The sequence below is a fragment of the Nicotiana tomentosiformis genome, chromosome 2, assembly GCF_000390325.3.
Source record: "Nicotiana tomentosiformis chromosome 2, ASM39032v3, whole genome shotgun sequence".
Lineage (NCBI taxonomy): Eukaryota > Viridiplantae > Streptophyta > Magnoliopsida > Solanales > Solanaceae > Nicotiana > Nicotiana tomentosiformis.
The window spans coordinates 55,490,945-55,510,069 of NC_090813.1; the positions used below are offsets into that span (position 1 = coordinate 55,490,945).

Sequence of the window (19,125 nt, forward strand, 5' to 3'; positions counted from 1 at the left end):
GGAATGGGTTCGTACAACTATGCACCCCGAAAACTCTCCTTAGATCTTGAAAATAGGAAAACTTCTCCTACAAAGCCTTCAATTAAAGAGCCTCCGACCTTGGAATTGAAGCCATTGCCTCCACATCTTCGATATGAATTTCTTGGCCCTTATTCTACTTTACCGGTTATTCTTTTCTCTTGCTTGACTAACGTGCAGGTTGACTCTACATTAGCGGTGCTACATAAGAGGAAGAAGGATGTTGGATGGACATTGGCGGATATTCAGGGAATAAGCCCCTTATTTTGCATGCACAAGATCAACTTGGAGGAAGACGCCAAACCATCTATTGAACATCAAAGGAGACTCAATGAGTCTATGCAAGAAGTGGTCAAAAAGGAGATTATCAAGTGGTTGGGTGCCGGGGTTATCTACCCCATTTTCGATAGTTCGTGGACTTCTCTGGTGCAATGTGTCCCAAAGAAGGGGGCATGACGGTGGTCACCAATGACAAGAATGAGTTGATTCCCACAAGAACGGTGATCGGGTGGAGAGTGTGTATGGACTATCGCAAGCTCAACAAAGTCACAAGGAAGGATCGTTTTTCACTTCCCTTCCTTGACCAAATGCTTGATAGGTTGGCCAACCGTGCTTTCTATTGCTTTCTAGATGGATATTCGGGCTACAACCAAATCCTTATTGCTCCAGAAGATCAAGAGTAAACAACCTTTACATGTCCCTATGGTACTTTCGCCTTCAAGTGGATGCCATTCGGGTTATGTAATGCACTGGCGACTTTTCAAAGGTGTATGATGGCTATCTTTACGGACATGGTGGAGGACTACCTTGAAGTTTTCATGAATGACTTCTCGGTAGTTGGATCCTTTGATGATTGCTTGGCAAATTTGGATAAAGTATTGGCAAGATGTGAAGAAACGAATTTGGTGCTAAATTGGGAGAAGTGTCATTTCATGGTCGAGGAAGGCATTGTCCTTGGCCACAAGATCTCAAAGAATGGCATTGAAGTCGACAAGGCAAAGATTGAGGTGATTTCTAAACTTCCACCTCCAATTTCGGTGAAAGGCGTGCGAAGCTTCTTAGGCCACGCGGGGTTTTACCGGCTCTTCATCAAGGATTTCTCTAAAGTGGTGAACCCGTTGTGCAAGCTTTTAGAGAAAGATGCTAAGTTTCACTTCACTGATGATTGCATGAGAACCTTTGAATTGTTAAAGTTCAAATTGACAACCATTCCCATTATCACCACTCCTAATTGGAGTATTCCTTTTGAGCTCATGTGCGATGCTAGTGACATAGTGGTTGGGGTTCTTTTGGGAAAACACATGAATAAGATTTTTCATCTGGTCTACTATGCTAGTAAGACCATGAATGGTGCCCAAGTCAACTACACCGTTACAGAGAAAGAGCTCCTTCCCATTGTGTTTGCAATTGAGAAGTTCCGCCCGTACTTGATGGGTGCAAAAGTTATTGTCCACACGGATCATGCGGCACTTCGCTATCTTATGAGCAAGAAAGATTCCAAAGCTCGGTTGATGAGATGGGTGTTTTTGTTTCAAGAGTTTGATATTAACATCCACGATAGAAAATGAAGTGAAAACCTAGTGGCGGACCACTTGTCTGGTTTGAAGGAGGAGAGGACGCTGCATGATGGCCTTGAAATCAATGACTCCTTCCCCAATGAGCAACTCTTGGATATTTCAATGAAGGAGGTGCCGTGGTTCGTGGCTCTAGCAAATTTCCTTATGTGTGGAATCATTCCGGATGAGTTCTCTTCAAATCAAAGGAAGAAGCTCAAACGAGATTGTCAAGATTATTATTGAGATGAGCCATACCTTTTCCGGATTTGTACGGATGGGGTAATTAGAAGATGTATACCGGAAGAAGAGCAAGGTGAAATTCTTGGGGCTTGTCATTCTTCGCTATATGGTGGTCACCATGGTGGATCAAGAACGACAGCCAAAGTGCTAAGTTTCGATTTCTATTGGCCCACTCTTTACAAGGATGCAAGTGATTTAGTGAATAGATTTTAGAATGTCAAAGGGCCGGTGGAATCTCGAAGAAGAATGAAATGCCTCTCACTACCATTTTGGAGATTGATATCTTTGATGCGTGGGGTATTGACTTTATGGGTCCTTTTGTGAGTTCTTGTGGAAACACCTACATCTTGGTCGCAGTTGATTATGTGTCTAAATGGGTTGAGGTCATTGCTCTACCCAACAATGAAGCGAGAAGTGTGGTGGCGTTCTTGAAGAAGAATATTTTCACAAGGTTTGGTACTTCACGGGCTATCATAAGCGATGGGGGAGGGGGTCGCATTTTTGCAACAAGGCTTTTGACACTTTACTTAGGAAGTATGGTGTTACACATAAAGTTACGACTCCCAATCATCCACAAGCTAGCGGTCAGGTGGAAGTCTCCAACCGGGAGATAAAGAGTATCGTGTCCAAAACAATGAATGTTAACCGGACGGATTAGTCCAAGAAGCTTGATGATGAATTATGGGCTTGTCGGACGGCTTACAAAACACCTATCGGAATGTCTCCATACCGGCTGGTGTTCGGAAAAGCTTGTCATCCTCCGGTGGAACTTGAACACAAAGTTATGTGGGCTCTAAAGAAGTTGAATCTTGATTGGGATGTAGCCGCTAACTTAAGGGTTGCACATTTGAATAAATTGGATGAGTTCTGGTACCATGCTTATACAAGTTCGTCCTTATACAAAGAAAAGATGAAATATCTTCATGACAAATATATTTGGAACAAAGAGTTCAAGGTGGGTGATCTTGTATTGTTGTTCAACTCACAGTTAAGGATGTTTACCGAAAAGCTAAAGTCTAAATAGGGTGGTCCCTTTGAAATTGTGGGTGTGATGCCTTTTGGTGCATTGGACTTGAAGAAAAAAAAATGAGATATTCCGAGTCAATGGTCACCGGGTGAAGCACTATTTGGGTAAAGTTTGTGATCGCCAAGTTGTGGCAGTGATTCATTTCGAATGATGGTAATCTGCATCGTGCCACGACGTTAATCGGGCGCCTCTTGGGAGGCAACCCATGTGTTTTTTTCTTTTTTTTTGTTTCTTTTGTAGTTAGGAGTCATTTTGGTGCTAACTTGATTTGAAGTGTGTTGCAGGGATGAGTGTGCTTTACAGGAATTGTGGACAGAAATTTGGTTAAGTGTTGAAAGAATTGCGGACCGCAATTGCATTGTGCGGACCGCACAAGTATGGTTGTTGCAGCAGAAGGTGCTCTATGGCTGCACAATTACATTGCGAACCGCACCAATTGAAGGTGGAAATTGTTAGCTCTCTGAAGTTGGCCTGTCAGAAAAATGGCCGATTTGCGGCCGCAACACAAAATCTGCGGTCCATAATAAAATCTGCGGTCACACACAAAAATCTGCGGACCGCAGACCAAATGGTGTATAAGCTTACCAGGTAACAGAGTGTGGTCCGCAACTGAAATTCCGCGGCTGCACTCACTTCTCCTTCCTTTGGGAAAATCGACAAGTATAAATAAAGAGGCCAGGGCACTGTTTCCCTTTTCCCTCTCTGAGCACAAAAACTTGGACAAAATTGAAATTTCTTCTTAAATCATCTGCCCACACGCCTAGCAACTGTTGATCACTCATTTCTTGCACTCATTCATATCTGATATGCTTCAATTACTTGGTAGATTTTTCAATTTTTAGTTTGATTCATAGCTTTTTAATTAATTTTAGGCCATTTGTCTGTTGAATCTAGTTGTACATACTTGTGGGGTTAAATCTGTAGTGGGTAAACTGATAAATACTCTAGGGGGGATGGGTCAATAGATTTTCATGCTTATACGTTGTTTCCATGTCAAAATTTGTGCAAAACATTGCAAGCCCTAGATAAAATTGCCGAACTATTCGTAATTGTTGGAATCTGCGACCGCACAAGTTGATTCTAGGTAAGTTTAAATAATCATGAGTTTGCGGCCGCAAGAAAAATTGTGCAGACCGCAGAATTTCCATTGCGGCCACAAAACTGTTCTTTTCCTGACTTTAGAGAAGGGTGCTATTTGTGATTCAATGTGCGGTCACAAGAAAATTGTGCGGACCGCAGAGCGACCGCAAAATAACCAATTCTCTGTTATCAAAGAGTTGGCATATTTGTGGTATCTGAGTTGCGGATGCAGGATAAAATGTGCGGACCGCAACCCAAATCTGCGGCCGCAAAAGAAAATTGTGCAGTCCGCAAGGCTATTTCTGTTGCCGCAATGAAAAATATACGGACCGCAGTTTCAACTGTGTTTCCTCCCTGCCTTCTGATGTGTCCTTACAGATCTCATTGCATGTTTGAACTTGAAATGCAACTAACAATCAATTTTGCTTGGTGCAGAAAATGGTGCAATCTAAAGGTAGAGGTGACACTTCGAAAGGAAGGGGTGACCCTTCTCGGGGATAAGGGAAGAGACCCTTACCTAGTGCCTAACAACATGAGATTAGAAATAAAACAGCAGACGGCAGAGGGAGAGGTGCAGATCTTTCCTAAACCAGTTCTTATGCCCCATCTAGGGAAGCATCAGAGGGAAATTCAGACTCTGTACATGAGCAAATGACTGTCCAGTCAAGACCGCCAGAGAGATATCATCTCAAGGACGAGTCGTCCACATCGCATAGCACTTCCGAGGGCTCAAAAAGTGCTAGTCAGGCTTTTCAGCCATCTACTACACCTGCCCCTGAGGCACCTGAGACATCAGTGCAGGACATCCCCGATGATGGTAGAGGGAGAGATGCTACTGCTACCGGCCTCGAGAGGTCGAAGAAGAAAGAAATATGGGAGGACCGCTTTGTCAGTTTAGCAGCCTTCACCAGCTTTCGTGAGTGGTGGCCAGTGAGGTCGCTCACTCTTGAGCGCCAATTTTAGTTAAAAGATCTTGAGAGGTATAACCCGACAATCTTGAGGAAGTTTAGAGAACGCAAAGGGTGGATGTGGTTTACCCAGGGCGTGGTGGATGCTAAGGAGTACCTTGTCCGGGATTTCTACGCCAATGTGGCACATATAAAGAAAGGGACAAAGGTGACAAAAGAGAGAAACCTCAAGGTGCGATTTGATCGGCACACATTGAACACCTACTTGGGATTTGATGATGTCGAGCCCACAGAGTACTTAGAAAATGTGCACTTGGGGATACATCTCATCCTTGGCTAGCAGAGATTCTAGCAGCTCCTAGACCACCACCACCATGGATCATAGCAGGGGTTTCTATTCACATGAGCACTCTGAGCTTCGAGGCAAAGGGGTGGCAAACCTTTGTATGCAGCAGACTAGACTCGTGCTAAAATGAGACATATCTTCCGATCCCTCGGGCAATTTAGTTGCTTCCATCATGGCCGGGTACCCTATCAATGTGGGTGTCGTGATGTCGGCCAACATCTCTATGGTCGCCCGGTAAGCTGACACATCCTACCCGCATCCCAACACCATTACAAAGTATCTCACGGATGCGAGGGTAGAGCCGAGGGACTTTGATACAAAGGTGCGAGCGAAGAAACCTTTCTCATGGTACTCATTAATGGATGCACACAACCCTAATAGAAAGGGTCAGTCGTCTACCACTACAGGCCAATCTGATGAGCCATCAGTGGTAGTTGCAGAGGCAGTTAATGTTCCATCCACTTCGGCCGAGCCTTCATCTAGTTCTGCAGCCATGCCTCCACCACCATCCTCAGTTCCTACAGCAGTTCCTGTCACAGGTTCCACCTCGGCTTTGAAGCCGGTGTCAATGCCTACTGCTCCACTTTATGCGATGCGAGTCTCCCAGACATTGGCGAGCCTCAACAACTGGATGCAGACAACCACTGCAAAGTTGTCTGACTTATCCAGTACTGTTGCAGCATAGTCTTTTATTCCGGCACCTTAGATGCCCCCATCAGTGGAAGAAACATTGAAGAAGCTCCTGGAGAACCAGAACACCATCATGGCTACATTGGTAATGCATGGGTCAATGATCGAAGAGATGGGAAAAGAAGTAAAGAAGATGAGAAAATCCCAGGCCTCCAAGAAGTCACTGGACAAGCTCCGAAGACAGGTTGCCAAGCTTGCTGCAGCTAGAGATATTCCATTTGACACGCTGATTGACCCTCACCATCCAGGCCCAGATCCTACAGCACCAGTGGTACTGACTGGCTAGTCTGAGGAGCCAGACTCTGCTACCGACACTGCCGAGGCAGTGCGTCAGATATTCACCAACCCAGTCACTCCCAAAGTTGAGGATGACGACATTGCAGGGGACACATATCTATCCAAGGAGCCATAGGGAGTCTTCTTCACTCTTACCCTTCGTTTACTCTTATATTGTTAAGCATTGGGGACAATACTTATTTTTATTCGGGGGTGGGGGTGGAGTTTATTTGATTTTATTTGATGATTCTGAGACATTTGGCTTGTAATAAATTGACATCATTTTCTTCTCTTTCCTTATTCTGTATATATTCTCTCTTCTTCTCTCATTATGTATATATCTGCTCCTTCTCCCTCATTATGTACATTCGTTATGCTTTCGATAGTTTTTGCTTTGTAGTTTCTTTATGTTTATTTTCTTATTGGTTAGTGTTTAATTTAGTAACTTCCTTTTGAATTAGTAGCTTCTTTTTGATTTAATAGCTTCTTCTTATGTTTTAGTAGATAATAAACTTTTGGTTTTCTTAATGCCATGGTTCTTTCCAAGGATAGTTTTTGTGCGAACCGGGTGACTCGTCCCAACGATAGATGGCGTGACAACCTTCTTAAGGGAATGAGTCTGTTTTGTGTTTAGAAATAATAGTAGTAATGAATAAAAAGACCTAATTAAGTCATGCTTGAAGAGTCAAAAATGCTTCACTTGGTACCAACACACTTAACTACATGCTTATGGTTAGAAACAATAGTTTTTTTGAAAGAAATAGCTCTAGTTAGTGACTTTGTGACTCTTGTGTTAACTTAGGCAATTATCTAGTGGTTTAATCAAACCATAGTGATTTTCAATCTTGAATGTGGTCGTTGTGGGCCCTCGACTCTATCCTCTTTAACAATCCAGTTGCGTGAGGGGTGAAATGCTTTGTTGTTAGTCCAAGTACACGTGCGAAAGGTCTAAACCTTGCTCCGAATGTGTTGCAAGGTGAAATCATAAGTTTTGCTTGGCTTGAGAAGTGATTGTAGGCTTTCCTTGGCCAATTTAAATTTTTCATTGCCTACCAATGTTGTTATCCCTAGTCAACCCATTTGAGCCTTGAGTCTTTCTCATTTGATAACCATGTTACAAGTCTTTACCCGTTTTGTCGTGACCCTCTCTTGACACTCGAACTTTCCTTAACACTCTTGTGAAACAAGTGGCTAAAAACGTAAGTTTGGGGGGAGATACGAGGAACTTGAAAGAGGTATCAAGGCACAAAAAGAGAAAAAGAAATGATGAGAATGAAAGGCAAGGAAAGAAAAGAACAAAAAGAAAAATGCAAAAATAAAAAATAAAAGCATTGAAATGCATTGATAAGTGGAAATTTTGACTACTTATTAGCGTCTTTTAGCTTTGTTTTAGTCTAAAAGCATTGAAATTGTATTCCCGAAACTAATAAAATGTGCGCAATTGCAGAAATGCTGGATGTTGGACTCCCGAGATGAAATCCGACTAAAAAGAGTAGTCTAAACACAAGGCAATAAAAGGCACATAAGCCTAAACTGCGCGATCCGCAAAATTCCATCTGCGGCCGCAATAAGGAATAAAAACTCAGCAGACTTCTAAGCAAATTGCGGACCGCACATGAATTGTGCGGCCGCAAAAGCTAGGTTCGGATCCAAGATCAGAGAGTTGACAAAAAAGCCAAGTTCAGAGTTTCCTCGAATTGCGGTCCACACAAGATTTGTGTGGCCGTAGAAGATTATCTTGCAGCCACACTATTGTGGACCGCAAAAGAGTGCCTTACAGCCGTCTTTGGTCTTCAATTACATGTTGCCTCAAAATTAAATATGTATAAATATCTTAATATTTGCCTACACATGTGTTATCGGCCTAACATGCTACTAGCGTTAATGAAACTAATAGTAACGAAGCAGAAACGAAGCATATCATATTAAGCCCAATTCTCTTTAATTATGTTCAAACTTCCACTGCCCGTTTGTCTTTGTTCTGCCTAATTCCACTTTACTGAACAATTAATAATTCACAAAAACAACAAGCAACTCAATATTCTTATAAAGTTATCAAACTAATTTCGAACAAAATAAGCAAATTTTAAAAAAAAAACAGACTAGTGAACGAAACAACTAAAGCATGTCAAACAACATTAAGTCAGAAACTCACTCAAGAATATTCAAATAATTGTGTGAAGGGAAGCGAAATTAACCTTTATAACTGCGATCTTCTTTTGAATCAATCAAATGGACCTCCAATAGAATGACCCAAAGCAGCTACAATTTGTTCCGATTGTATTAAACAAAACCCGACTCGTTAACCAAAACTTGACCAAGAACAAGGACCCGAAATCGAAACTCGACGGACGGAACCTACACCAAAATCGAATAATCAGCAAAATTATGACCTTCAACCGGACTGTATTTCAGCAAAGACTCAAATATATTTGTTGAAATTTGATTAAAAATCGATCTCTCCAAAATCGAAATCCATGGCTTTAATAATGAAGGAAAAATGAAGTGATGGTCAACTGGAGGAGATGATATTGCAGTAGTGAGTTTACATAACTATTTTAATGAAAAAAAAAGGTTTATGGGTGGATTGCAGTAAATTCGATGATTTAATGGTGAATTTACAATGCTAAAATGGTGGTCTTAGGCAGAGAAAATGAGTCAGGAACTAAGACAAATGGGGAAGAAGTGTTGCGGCGCCTAGGTATTTCTACGTCTCTCTTTAATGTTTTTTTATGCCCTCTCTTCTCAATCCCCCTTAATTGTTCTGCTCTCCGTCTATTTATCTCTCAAGAATATATCTTGGAGAGAAAGCAAAGACCATTCCAGAACCCAAAGGATGAGATGGCAGCATTTGATTGGTTAAGGAAAGAGAAAGAATTTTGAAGAAAATGTCAAAAATGGAAAGGCACGTGAATATGAAGTAAAAATAGAGAAGTGGGGACCGCTTCCAATTTTCTTTTCTTGCTTTTGTTTTGTTTTTCCATTCTTTGATTTCGTTTCTTTCCCTTTTCGTTTCTTTCTTCTTTTTGTTTTTGTTCTTTTTTTTTTCATTTTGGTTAAGACTAAATAACTTAAAAATTGCTAGACAAAATACCAATTAGCTAGAATAGAGGAAAATATTTTTGTAGTTTTTATTTTTAAGATAAAATAAACTAAAAAGTTAAAAATAGTCAAAATAACAATATTATATCTAAAATCAACATCTAAGCACTAAAAGGTATAAAATTTTGAGGAGGGTCAAAAATTACATGTCCACACTGTTTATTTCTATTCTGAAACAGTTGTACTTAGAAGATTTTCTAGTAAACTCAGTATAGCTTATGACTTGTACTGCCGGTTTTGAGATTGTTGGCATGTATAGAAAATTTCTTTTTCATGTTTAATAGTTTTTGGTTGAGTGTGTCATTAATTCAGTAAGTGTTAGGCTTACCTAATCCCTAAGACTAGGTGTCATCACCACATCCTACGGAGAAAAATTGGGGTCGTGACAATAGCTCTCAGAGCTGATGAAACGGTTGACGGGAATGGAAGACGAAGATTCAACCTGAACCGACCTCTGTTTGAAGACGAATTTGAAAATAATATGCTCAGGCCTGGACGATCACTAGGAGACTACGTCAGGCCAGTATACAACCAAGGAGTATCTAGTGTACGACCCCCTTCGATCGCAACCAATAATTTTGAGATCAAGCAAGGGCTACTTCAGACCATTCAAAACAATTGTGTCTTCCGTTGCAAACCCAATGAAGATCCAAATACTCATTTGATGGATTTTGATAAGATTATGAATACCTTCCAGCACAACGGAGTATTGAAAGATGCTATCTACTTAAGGATATTTTCTTTTTCACTGAGGGAAGATGCTAAGCACTAGTTCCGGAATTTGCCGACTGGGGCAATTCAAACTTGGGAAGACATGATAAAGAAGTTCCTTGAAAATTATTTTTCAGCTGCAAAAACAGGAAAAATTCGAAGAGAAATCCATAACTTCGAGCAGAAAGAGACAAATATAGTGTTTGAAGCATGGGTAAGATTTAAGGATATTGTGAAAAGATGTCATCATCATGGAGTAGACGTGTGGATATAACTCCAAGATTTCTGGTATGGCCTGACACCATCTGGCAAGAGGATGCTAAACAACACAGTTAGAGGTCCTCTTATGAAGAAAACTCCTGAGGAGATTGTTGCAACTCTGAATAAATTATCTAAAGATGCAAATCAATAGGTTACAGATGATAACCATGGAAGAAAATCAACTGGGGTGCGCCAGGTAGATTCTAACACATCAGTGCAAGCCCAGCTAGACACCATGGTCAAAGAAATAAGAAAGTTAATATTGGCCAAGGTACAGAGTGAGCCACAAGCAGCATGTAACTTTTGTGGAATGGGACACCCTACATATGAGTGTCAAGCTTCAGCTGAAGTAGTAAATGTTGTGGGTAGTTCTGGTAGAGGCAACAACTAAAGTGGCAACAATTTTAACTTCATGGGATAGAGGTACCCAGTTTTTTCTTGGAGTTCACCAGGTGGTAGTGCAAATGCATGGCAGCAGAATAACTCCAGACCCCAGGGACAGGGAGCTCCAGGTTTTTAAAATCAACAGAGGCAGCAATATCATCCTCCACTATCTAATCAGTCTCGCATGGAAGATCTGATGAAGGCCTTTATTAGTAAGACAAATGAGAGGCTTGAAACCCATGGCATGACTATCCGAGAACAAGGCACGGCCATTCGAAACTTGGAACGACAGGTGGGGCAACTAGCTAATCTATTATTTGAGAGGGTTCTAGGAACTCTACCTGTTGTTACTGAGAGAAATCCAAAAAAGACAATAAATGCGGTGTCTATTTTTTATTGTGTTTTGCGCTTGTCGGAGATTGTGGCTAAAGTTTAAGTCAATTGGTGAAAAATCTGGAGTAGATTTTTGAAATTTAGGTTGAAATTGAGTTGAACTACCGAAGAAGACTAATTTGTACTATATACTAAAATAACATACTACATACTGTTTTGGTATATAATATTTGATTCAATGATGTATACTTATTGCAACAGTATACTATTACAGTATATGGGATAACGTAACAATATAGTTAAATTTGGTATTTTTTTATTTTAAAAAAAAATTCAATGAGTCTTTTTATAATTTTCTAACAGAGTTTTCGATATCATATACCTTGTCAGTATATGATAAATAGCATGTGGGTATCATAGAAAAATAATATACTTTAATTGTTACTAATACAAATAAATAAAAATAATAAAAATAAAGGAGCCATAAATGTGTGCAGAATTAGACTATGAAAAAATAAAATACAACAACAACAACAACAACAACAACCACCAAGTATAATCCCACAAGTGGGGTCTGGGAAGGGTAGGATGTACGCAGCCTTACCCCTACCATGGAAGGGCAGAAAGATTATTTCCGATAGACCCTCGGCTAAAGATAGTGAAAGAAGCCCTGATAGCAAGTAATAGCAAGACAAATAATTAGAAAACTAAATCGAAGATAGCAACAGAGAATATGAAAGAGGTACTGATAACAAGTAATATTAAGACAATATATTTAGAAAACTAAGTCCAAGGCAGCAAACGAGAATATGAACGAAGTACTTCTAGCAAACTACAGAATTACCGATGGCAAGTAATAATGGAAAAAGGCATGCGAATATAGCAAACTAAGGAAAAAAAGGTACTTTACTAGCACTAATACTATCGAACTAGAAAAGACAAAAGGAAACGCACGACTACCTACTAACCTTCTACCCTAATCTTCAACCTCCATACCCTTCTATCTAGGGTCATGTCCTCGGTTAGCTCAAGTTGCGCCATGTCCCGCCTGATCACCTCTCCCCAAGACTTTTTTGGCCTACCTCTACCCCTCCTCTCACCTCCCAAAGCCAACCTCTCACATCTCCTGACTGGGGCATCTGTGCTTCTCCTCTTAACATGCCCGAACCATCTCAACCTCGCCTCACACATCTTTGCCTCCATAGGGACCACTCCCACATTGTCCCAAATAACTTCATTCCTAATTCTATCCAACCTAGTATGCTCACACATCCATCTCAACATCCGCATTTCCGCCACTTTCATCTGCTGGACATGGGAGTTTTTGACTGGCCAACACTCTGCCACATACAACATAGTCGGTCTAACCACTATCTTGTAGAACTTACCCTTAAGTATCAACGGCACATTCTTATCACACAAGACACCGGAAGTGAGCCTCCACTTCATCCACCCTGCTCCGATACGGTGTGTGACATCCTTATCTATCTCCCCATCCTTCTGAATTATAGACCCCAGATACTTGAAACTCTCTCTCCTGGGAATGGCTTGCATATCGAGCCTCACATACCCGTCTGCCTCCTGGGTAATACCGCTGAACTTGCACTTTAAGTATTCTGTCTTGGTCCTGCTCAACTTGAAAACCTTAGACTCTAGAGTATGTCTCCAGACCTCCAGCCTATCGTTAACGCCACCTCGCGTCTCATCAATTAGGACTATGTCTTGCGCAAATAACAAGCACCAAGGCACCTCCCCTTTAATGTGTTGCGTCAATGAATCCATTGCCAGGGAAAACAAAAATTAGCTAAGTGCAAATCTCTGATGCAACCCCATCTCAACCGGAAAGTAGTCAGAGTCTCCTCTTGCTGTCCTAACCCGTGTCTTAGCTCCATCATACATGTCCTGAATCACTCTAGTATATACTACAGGCACTCATCTAGCCTCCAAACATCTCCATAGAACCTCTCTCGGGACTTTGTCATAGTCTTTCTCTAGGTCAATGAACACCATATGCAAATCCTTCTTCACAGCTCTATACTGCTCTACCAATCTCCTCACAATGTGAATGGCCTCAGTAGTCGACCGTCCCGGCATGAAACCAAACTGGTTCTCGAAAATGGACACATTCCTCCTCAACCTCCCTTCAATCACCATCTCCCACACTTTCATCGTGTGGCTTAACAACTTGATACTCATATAATTATTGCAGTTTTGGACATCCCCCTTGTTCTTGTACAATGGGATCATCGTACTCCTCCTCCACTCTTCGGGCATCGTCTTCATCCTAAAAATGACGTTAAACAACCTAGCAAACCATTCCAATCCCTTCTTACCCATGCTCTTCCATAATTCCACCAGGATCTCGTCCGGCCCAGTTACTCTACCCCTAGTCATCCTGCACATAGCCCCTACAACCTTCCCCACTCGTATGCGTCTACAATACCCAAAATCTCGATGCCGCTCTGAGTACTCCAACTCACCAGCACAATGCTCCTATCTCCCTCTTCATTCAAGAGTCTATGAAAGTAAGACTGCTATCTCTGCCTAATCTGTGCCCTCTCTAATAAAACTCTACCCTCCTCATCTTTTATGCACCTGATTTGGTCCAGATCCCGAGCCTTCTGCTCCCTCACCTTCGCCAGCATGTACAACTTCTTGACCCCATATTTATCCCCAATTTCTTTGTATAAATGACTAAACAACGCGGTCTTAGCCGTAGTAACCGCAAACTTCGCCTCCTTCCTAGCCTTCTTATACCCCTCCTTGTTGGCACTCTTCTGTCCCTCGTCTATACTCTCTACTAGCTTCAAATATGCCACTTTTTTGCTTTCACTTTCCCTTGAACTTCTTCGTTCCACCACCAGTTCCCTTTATGGCCATCAAAAAAATCCTTCGAGACCCCTAACACCTCTCTCATCGCCTCTCTAATACAATTTGTTGTCATATACCACATACAACTCACGTCTCCGCTACTCCTCCAGGCTACCATAGCCAGCAACTTCTCCCCCAACTCCTGGGCCTTGTCTTTAGTCAATGCACCCCACCTGACCCTAGGAATACCAGACATATCCCTCTTCTTCTTCGTCCACCTGATCTCTAAGTCCATAATCAAAAGCATATGTTGGATCGTAAGATTCTCACTCAGTATGACCTTGCAATTCGTGCATAAACCTCTATCACATTTTCGGAGAAGTAGATAATCTATATGGGTCTTGACCACCGTACTTCGAATGGTTATCAGGTGCTCCGCCTTCTTCGGGTAATACGAGTTAACGATCACCAGCTCAAAAGCTTTAGCGTACTCCAGCAGTGAAGTACCTCTTCCATTTCTATCTCCAAAACCGAAACCACCATGCACACCGTTATATCCCCCAGGCAACCTCCCAATGTGGCCGTTAAAATCACCTCATATAATAAGCTTCTCGATGGATGGTATACCCCATACCAACCCATCCAAATCTTCCCCGACGCGTCTTTTAACCACCTCGTCCAAACCCACCCGAGGCGCGTAAGAACTAACTACGTTCAGAGTATACCCTCCCACGACTATCTTAATGGCCATCAATCTGTTATTCACCCTCTTAACCTCAACCACTAGCTCCCTTAGATCCTTATCAACTAAAATGCCTACCCCGTTCTTCCCTCTCACCCTCCCTGAATACCACAACTTAAACCCATCAACCTCTTGAGTCCTGTTCCCTACCCATCTAGCCTCCTGGACACAAGCTATGATAATCTTCCTCTTATTGAGAATCTTTGCTAACTCTATAGACTTCCCTGTTAGAGTCATTATGTTCCATGACCCCACTCTCAACCTAGAATGTGCCTTAACCCCATGCCACCCCCCGCTCCCCTCGAGGACATGCCCTCACTCTATCATAGCTCGGCGCGGCAACTAAACCAGCACAAAGCTACAATAAATGAAATTAAAAATGAAAAAAAAATAAAAACAAAAAAGAGAAGATAAAACAGTTATAATGTATAAGTTGTTCTAATAATTGATTTTTAAAAAATAAGAAAAAGATAAAATGTATATTATACTAGTTATATTAAAAAGGTGAACAAATATTTACTATATCAATTATCTTTTCTTATTGTATGAAAAAAAGAAAATAAAAGAAAAAAAGAGTTAAATGGAATTAGAAAAGGAACAAGAAATAAAGAAAATAAATAAAAAGAAAAAATAAATAAATAAGGAGTCAAAATTGAGTGTGAAATTAAGTTTTGATAAAAATAACAATAATACGATTTAGGCAAAAAATAAATCAATAGAAAAAGAGAAAAAAGAAAAAAATAAGAAGAAAACGAGAAAAAAGAAAAGGAGAAAAGAAAGAAAAAAAGAAAAGAAGCAGAGAAATAAAAAAGAAAAGGAGAAAAAAGAGAAAATTACCCACAAAAACTACTATGGGTAAGAAAAGTAATAAGCTTGATGGATAGAAAAGTAAATAGGTAGACAAGGATAAATAATTTTGTGTTTGTGAGTAACTGTGTCATTTACCCTTAAATTTATGATGGTGGACTATGTAAGATTAAAGCCATAATGCTCAAGGAATGGCTTCATTATAATAGGCTTCAAAAAGCAAAACTCTTCATAAAACGGGGCAAGTGCGTAGATAGTCATTCTAAGGGATATTATTTAAAGATTAACTAGTACTTATATTGTCCTCAAATTTTAGACTAAAAATCTCAAATTCATGACAAATTAGGATATTTTAGTCCTAAAAATTTAAACTGAAAAATAGAAATTCAGAACGCACTGACTAATTGCCCCTTAAAGTGACTACCTAGTGTCATTTCTACTCATAGAGCAGCCTCTTGTATTTGTTAGGTTTGGGCTGAGGAAGATCTTACAACGACACTAGGTAAAGCCTGGGCTACGAACAAAGAGGAAGCTTCAGACCAACATTGACTAAGAACTGGAACAAACTACAAGAGTCTTAGTAGGCGTTTGGACATAAGAATTGTAAAATTCTAATATATGGGGAGAAAATTTTCAAGTGAAAATGATATTTAAAATTTAGAGTTGTGTTTGGACATGAATATAATTTTGGGTTGTTTTTGAAGTTTTGTGAGTGATTTGAGTGAAAATTTTGTAAAATAACTTTTTGGAGTTTTTCAAATTTTCAAAAATTTTCAAAATGCATTTTCAAGTGAAAATTAAAAATTTTATGAACGAACGCTGATTTCAAAAAAAAAATGAATTTTTTTTTTTAAAAAAAATTCCTTATGTCCAAACGGGCTCTTAGCAACTGTTTTCTCGAGGGAAAAAAATGACGGCAAAAATATGAAATTCAAGTATAGATATTAAGTTTGTCCATTTCTTTATCTATATGTGGTCCGTGACTACGTATGATCATATGCACAGTCAATTATGGTGCAGCTCTTAACTTTTTATTTTTATTTTTCGTGCTTAGGCCAAAATATGGAATGAATATGACAGATCATGTTACTCTTTTAATTTTGTCTTTCACAACACCATCTGCATAACACTTTGAATTTTATATATATATATATATATATATATATATATATATATATATATTATAGTCGAAGCTCTCCAGATGTGATTGCTTGAATCTTGATGCATCATTAGTGGGACCTATGGAGCCGTTGAAGACTAAATCAAACTAATTAATCTTATTATTTTTTTTGGTCAATCTAAAAACTAATTTATCTTATGGATGTACGGAGAGGCTAATAAGATAGGATATTGTTAAAAAGTGAAAAACGAATATCTTTCTAATGAACATTTTCCGTGCCCCTACATTGAAATTTCGTACAACTTTGGATATACTTGGGTCTGACTTGTGGGAAATGGACAAAATGGCTTTTAGTTGACAATTTCAGTTCAATCACAGAATATTTTTGAAAATTTTCAATTAATAACTCCCACATGAGAGTGACTGGTTACCAGCTTCCACTACTTTATTGTTTTAGGAATTGGAACTTTTATTTAATTTGGAATCATTTCACCACCGGTGTTAGCTAATACATCCTTCCCACCATTTACGCCCACGCTAATTTTAAAAGATGAAATTACACATTAGTCAAACATAAATTTATTTAATTTTTATCACTTCCAGAAATCTAAACACTATATACACAAAATGAATTATAATATGACACGTGGTCGTCTAAAGGGATGACATGTGGAATCCAAAACAGGGATGGCCGAAAACCGAACGCAACCATTCCGCTTGTCACCGCAAAGGATAATGTTCATAAATGTGTGCTAAATGCTCTGCGCCCTATAACATTTAATAGAGAATATTCTGCAACATTAAGAACGACGGTCCGTTACATAGAATTCGATATTTATGTTCACTGTTACGTTTTCATCAATGACTTTTATAATACATCTGTCCCACCATTTACGCCCACGCTAATTTTAAAAGATGAAATTACACATTAGTCAAACATAAATTTATTTAATTTTTATCACTTCCAGAAATCTAAACACTATATACGACAAAACTGTATAGGGTGAAATATGATATGGTACGTAGTCGTCTAAAGGGATGACACGTGGAATCCAAGACAGGGATGGCCGAAGACCGAACGCATCCATTCCGCTTGTCACCGGAAAGGATAACGTTCATAAAGATATGTTAAATGCTCTGCGCCCGATAACATTTAATAGAGAATATTCTGCCGCATTAAGAACGACGATCCGTTACATAGAATTCGGTATTTATGTTCATTGTTACGTCTTCATCAATGACTCTCATAATTGGCATCAAAGGAGGGCACGATCCTAGGACCCCCTTCCCTAAACATAGTTATGAATAGTGAGCTCAGTTATCACTGTAAAGGACACGAATTTTCTGCAAAACTAATAATACAATCTTACTTTCTTGCTCTTTGATATTATCATTGTTGTGCCCGGAAACCTTGTTCCCTGAACCGTCATCTCTACTGTTTCGTCTATATTTCAAGGCTAAGTATTGTATATTTCTTCAATTATTGTATTATTTCATGATCAAATTAGTTCACTTGTCTAGAAACCACGTATAAATTCAACTGTACCGTTTTACGAGTAAACAGTTTGGCGCCCACCATGGGGCCTAGACAGCCGTGCAATTAAATTGATCCTTACCTTGTTTACTAATGCGATTTGATTATTTTATCTTAAACAAATCATAAGAAATGGCAGATAACACTGTAAACGACACGCACAGCCCTGAAATTCGAGGGGATCAGCCTCATTTCGAGGATTCAATCAGAGACACCCGCAATTATGAGAATGACGCCACGCCGGTGCATGACAGGCAGTACCTTTGACAGGTTCGGGATACAACTCCCGATGATGCTGATGAGGAACATGTCGTGGATGCGATGAGGGTCCTGCGAGAACAACATACAATCATTCTAGGCCATCTCATGCGGCAGGATCAAGTTATGACGGAACTGAAGTAGGCAATATCGGAGGCTTCAAATAATGCAAACAGACGAGATCCAATTCCTCCTGGTGTTCCCGTAAACCAAACGATGCAGAGAGTTGATAACAACACTCCCAGGGGCGACGTTGGCTCCGACGGGGCTTGGGGGGGGGGAGCAGATCCGGTATGAACAACGAAAACGACCCGTTCAAGAAATCCCAGGCTCGCCACCAGTATTGAAAAGCCCGGACTCGAAAAAGTATACTCAATTGCCGTACAAGCCTAGTGCGGCATCAGAACTAATCTCGAAGTGATTCAAAATGCCTGAAATGCCAAAGTATGACAGGACTTAAGACCCAGAGGAGCATATTAACACCTACACAACGACGGTAAAAGGAAATGATCTAGCTCCTCACGAAATTGAATCTGCGCTGCTAAAGAAATTTGTAGAAACTCTCACGAGGGGAGCCCTAACGTGGTATTCATTATTACCCGAGCATTCCATAGATTCCTTTGAGATGCTCGCGGATTCTTTCATCAAGGCTCATGTCGGGGCCAAAAAAGTACAATCCCGGAAGGCCGACATATTCAGGATCGCACAGAGAGAATCCAAATTATTATGAGAATTCGTTACCCGATTCCAAAAAGAAAGAATGTTGCTCCCGGCTGACCCGAATGAATGGGCAGCTGAAGCATTCACCAAAGGATTGAACCCGAGAAGCTCAGACGCTTCCCGGAAGCTGAAGGAGAGCCTGCTTGAGTTTCAAGCAACAACTTGGGCAGATGTCCATAACCGGTACAAGTCAAAGATAAG

General features: G+C 40.3%; 1 protein-coding gene and 1 long non-coding RNA gene across 3 annotated transcripts in view; both read right to left on the reverse strand.

The window, feature by feature from the left end:
• LOC138906484 (uncharacterized) overlaps window positions 1-8,945 on the reverse strand; it is a 48,071-nt gene extending 39,126 nt beyond the window's left edge. For both annotated transcript variants that reach the window (XR_011413893.1, XR_011413894.1), the window contains exon 1: window positions 8,340-8,945. This is a non-coding gene — a long non-coding RNA (uncharacterized lncRNA). The remainder of the gene's footprint in view (window positions 1-8,339) is intronic.
• A 3,919-nt stretch (window positions 8,946-12,864) lies between these two features.
• Window positions 12,865-14,722, reverse strand: LOC138904834 (uncharacterized). Its single transcript, XM_070193335.1, has 4 exons — window positions 14,371-14,722; window positions 13,895-14,028; window positions 13,528-13,736; window positions 12,865-13,216 (listed from the first exon to the last, which is right to left on the reverse strand). Exons 1-4 carry the CDS (start codon window positions 14,720-14,722, stop codon window positions 12,865-12,867), a joined length of 1,047 nt encoding a protein of 348 aa, XP_070049436.1.
• Window positions 14,723-19,125: the final 4,403 nt, after the last annotated feature.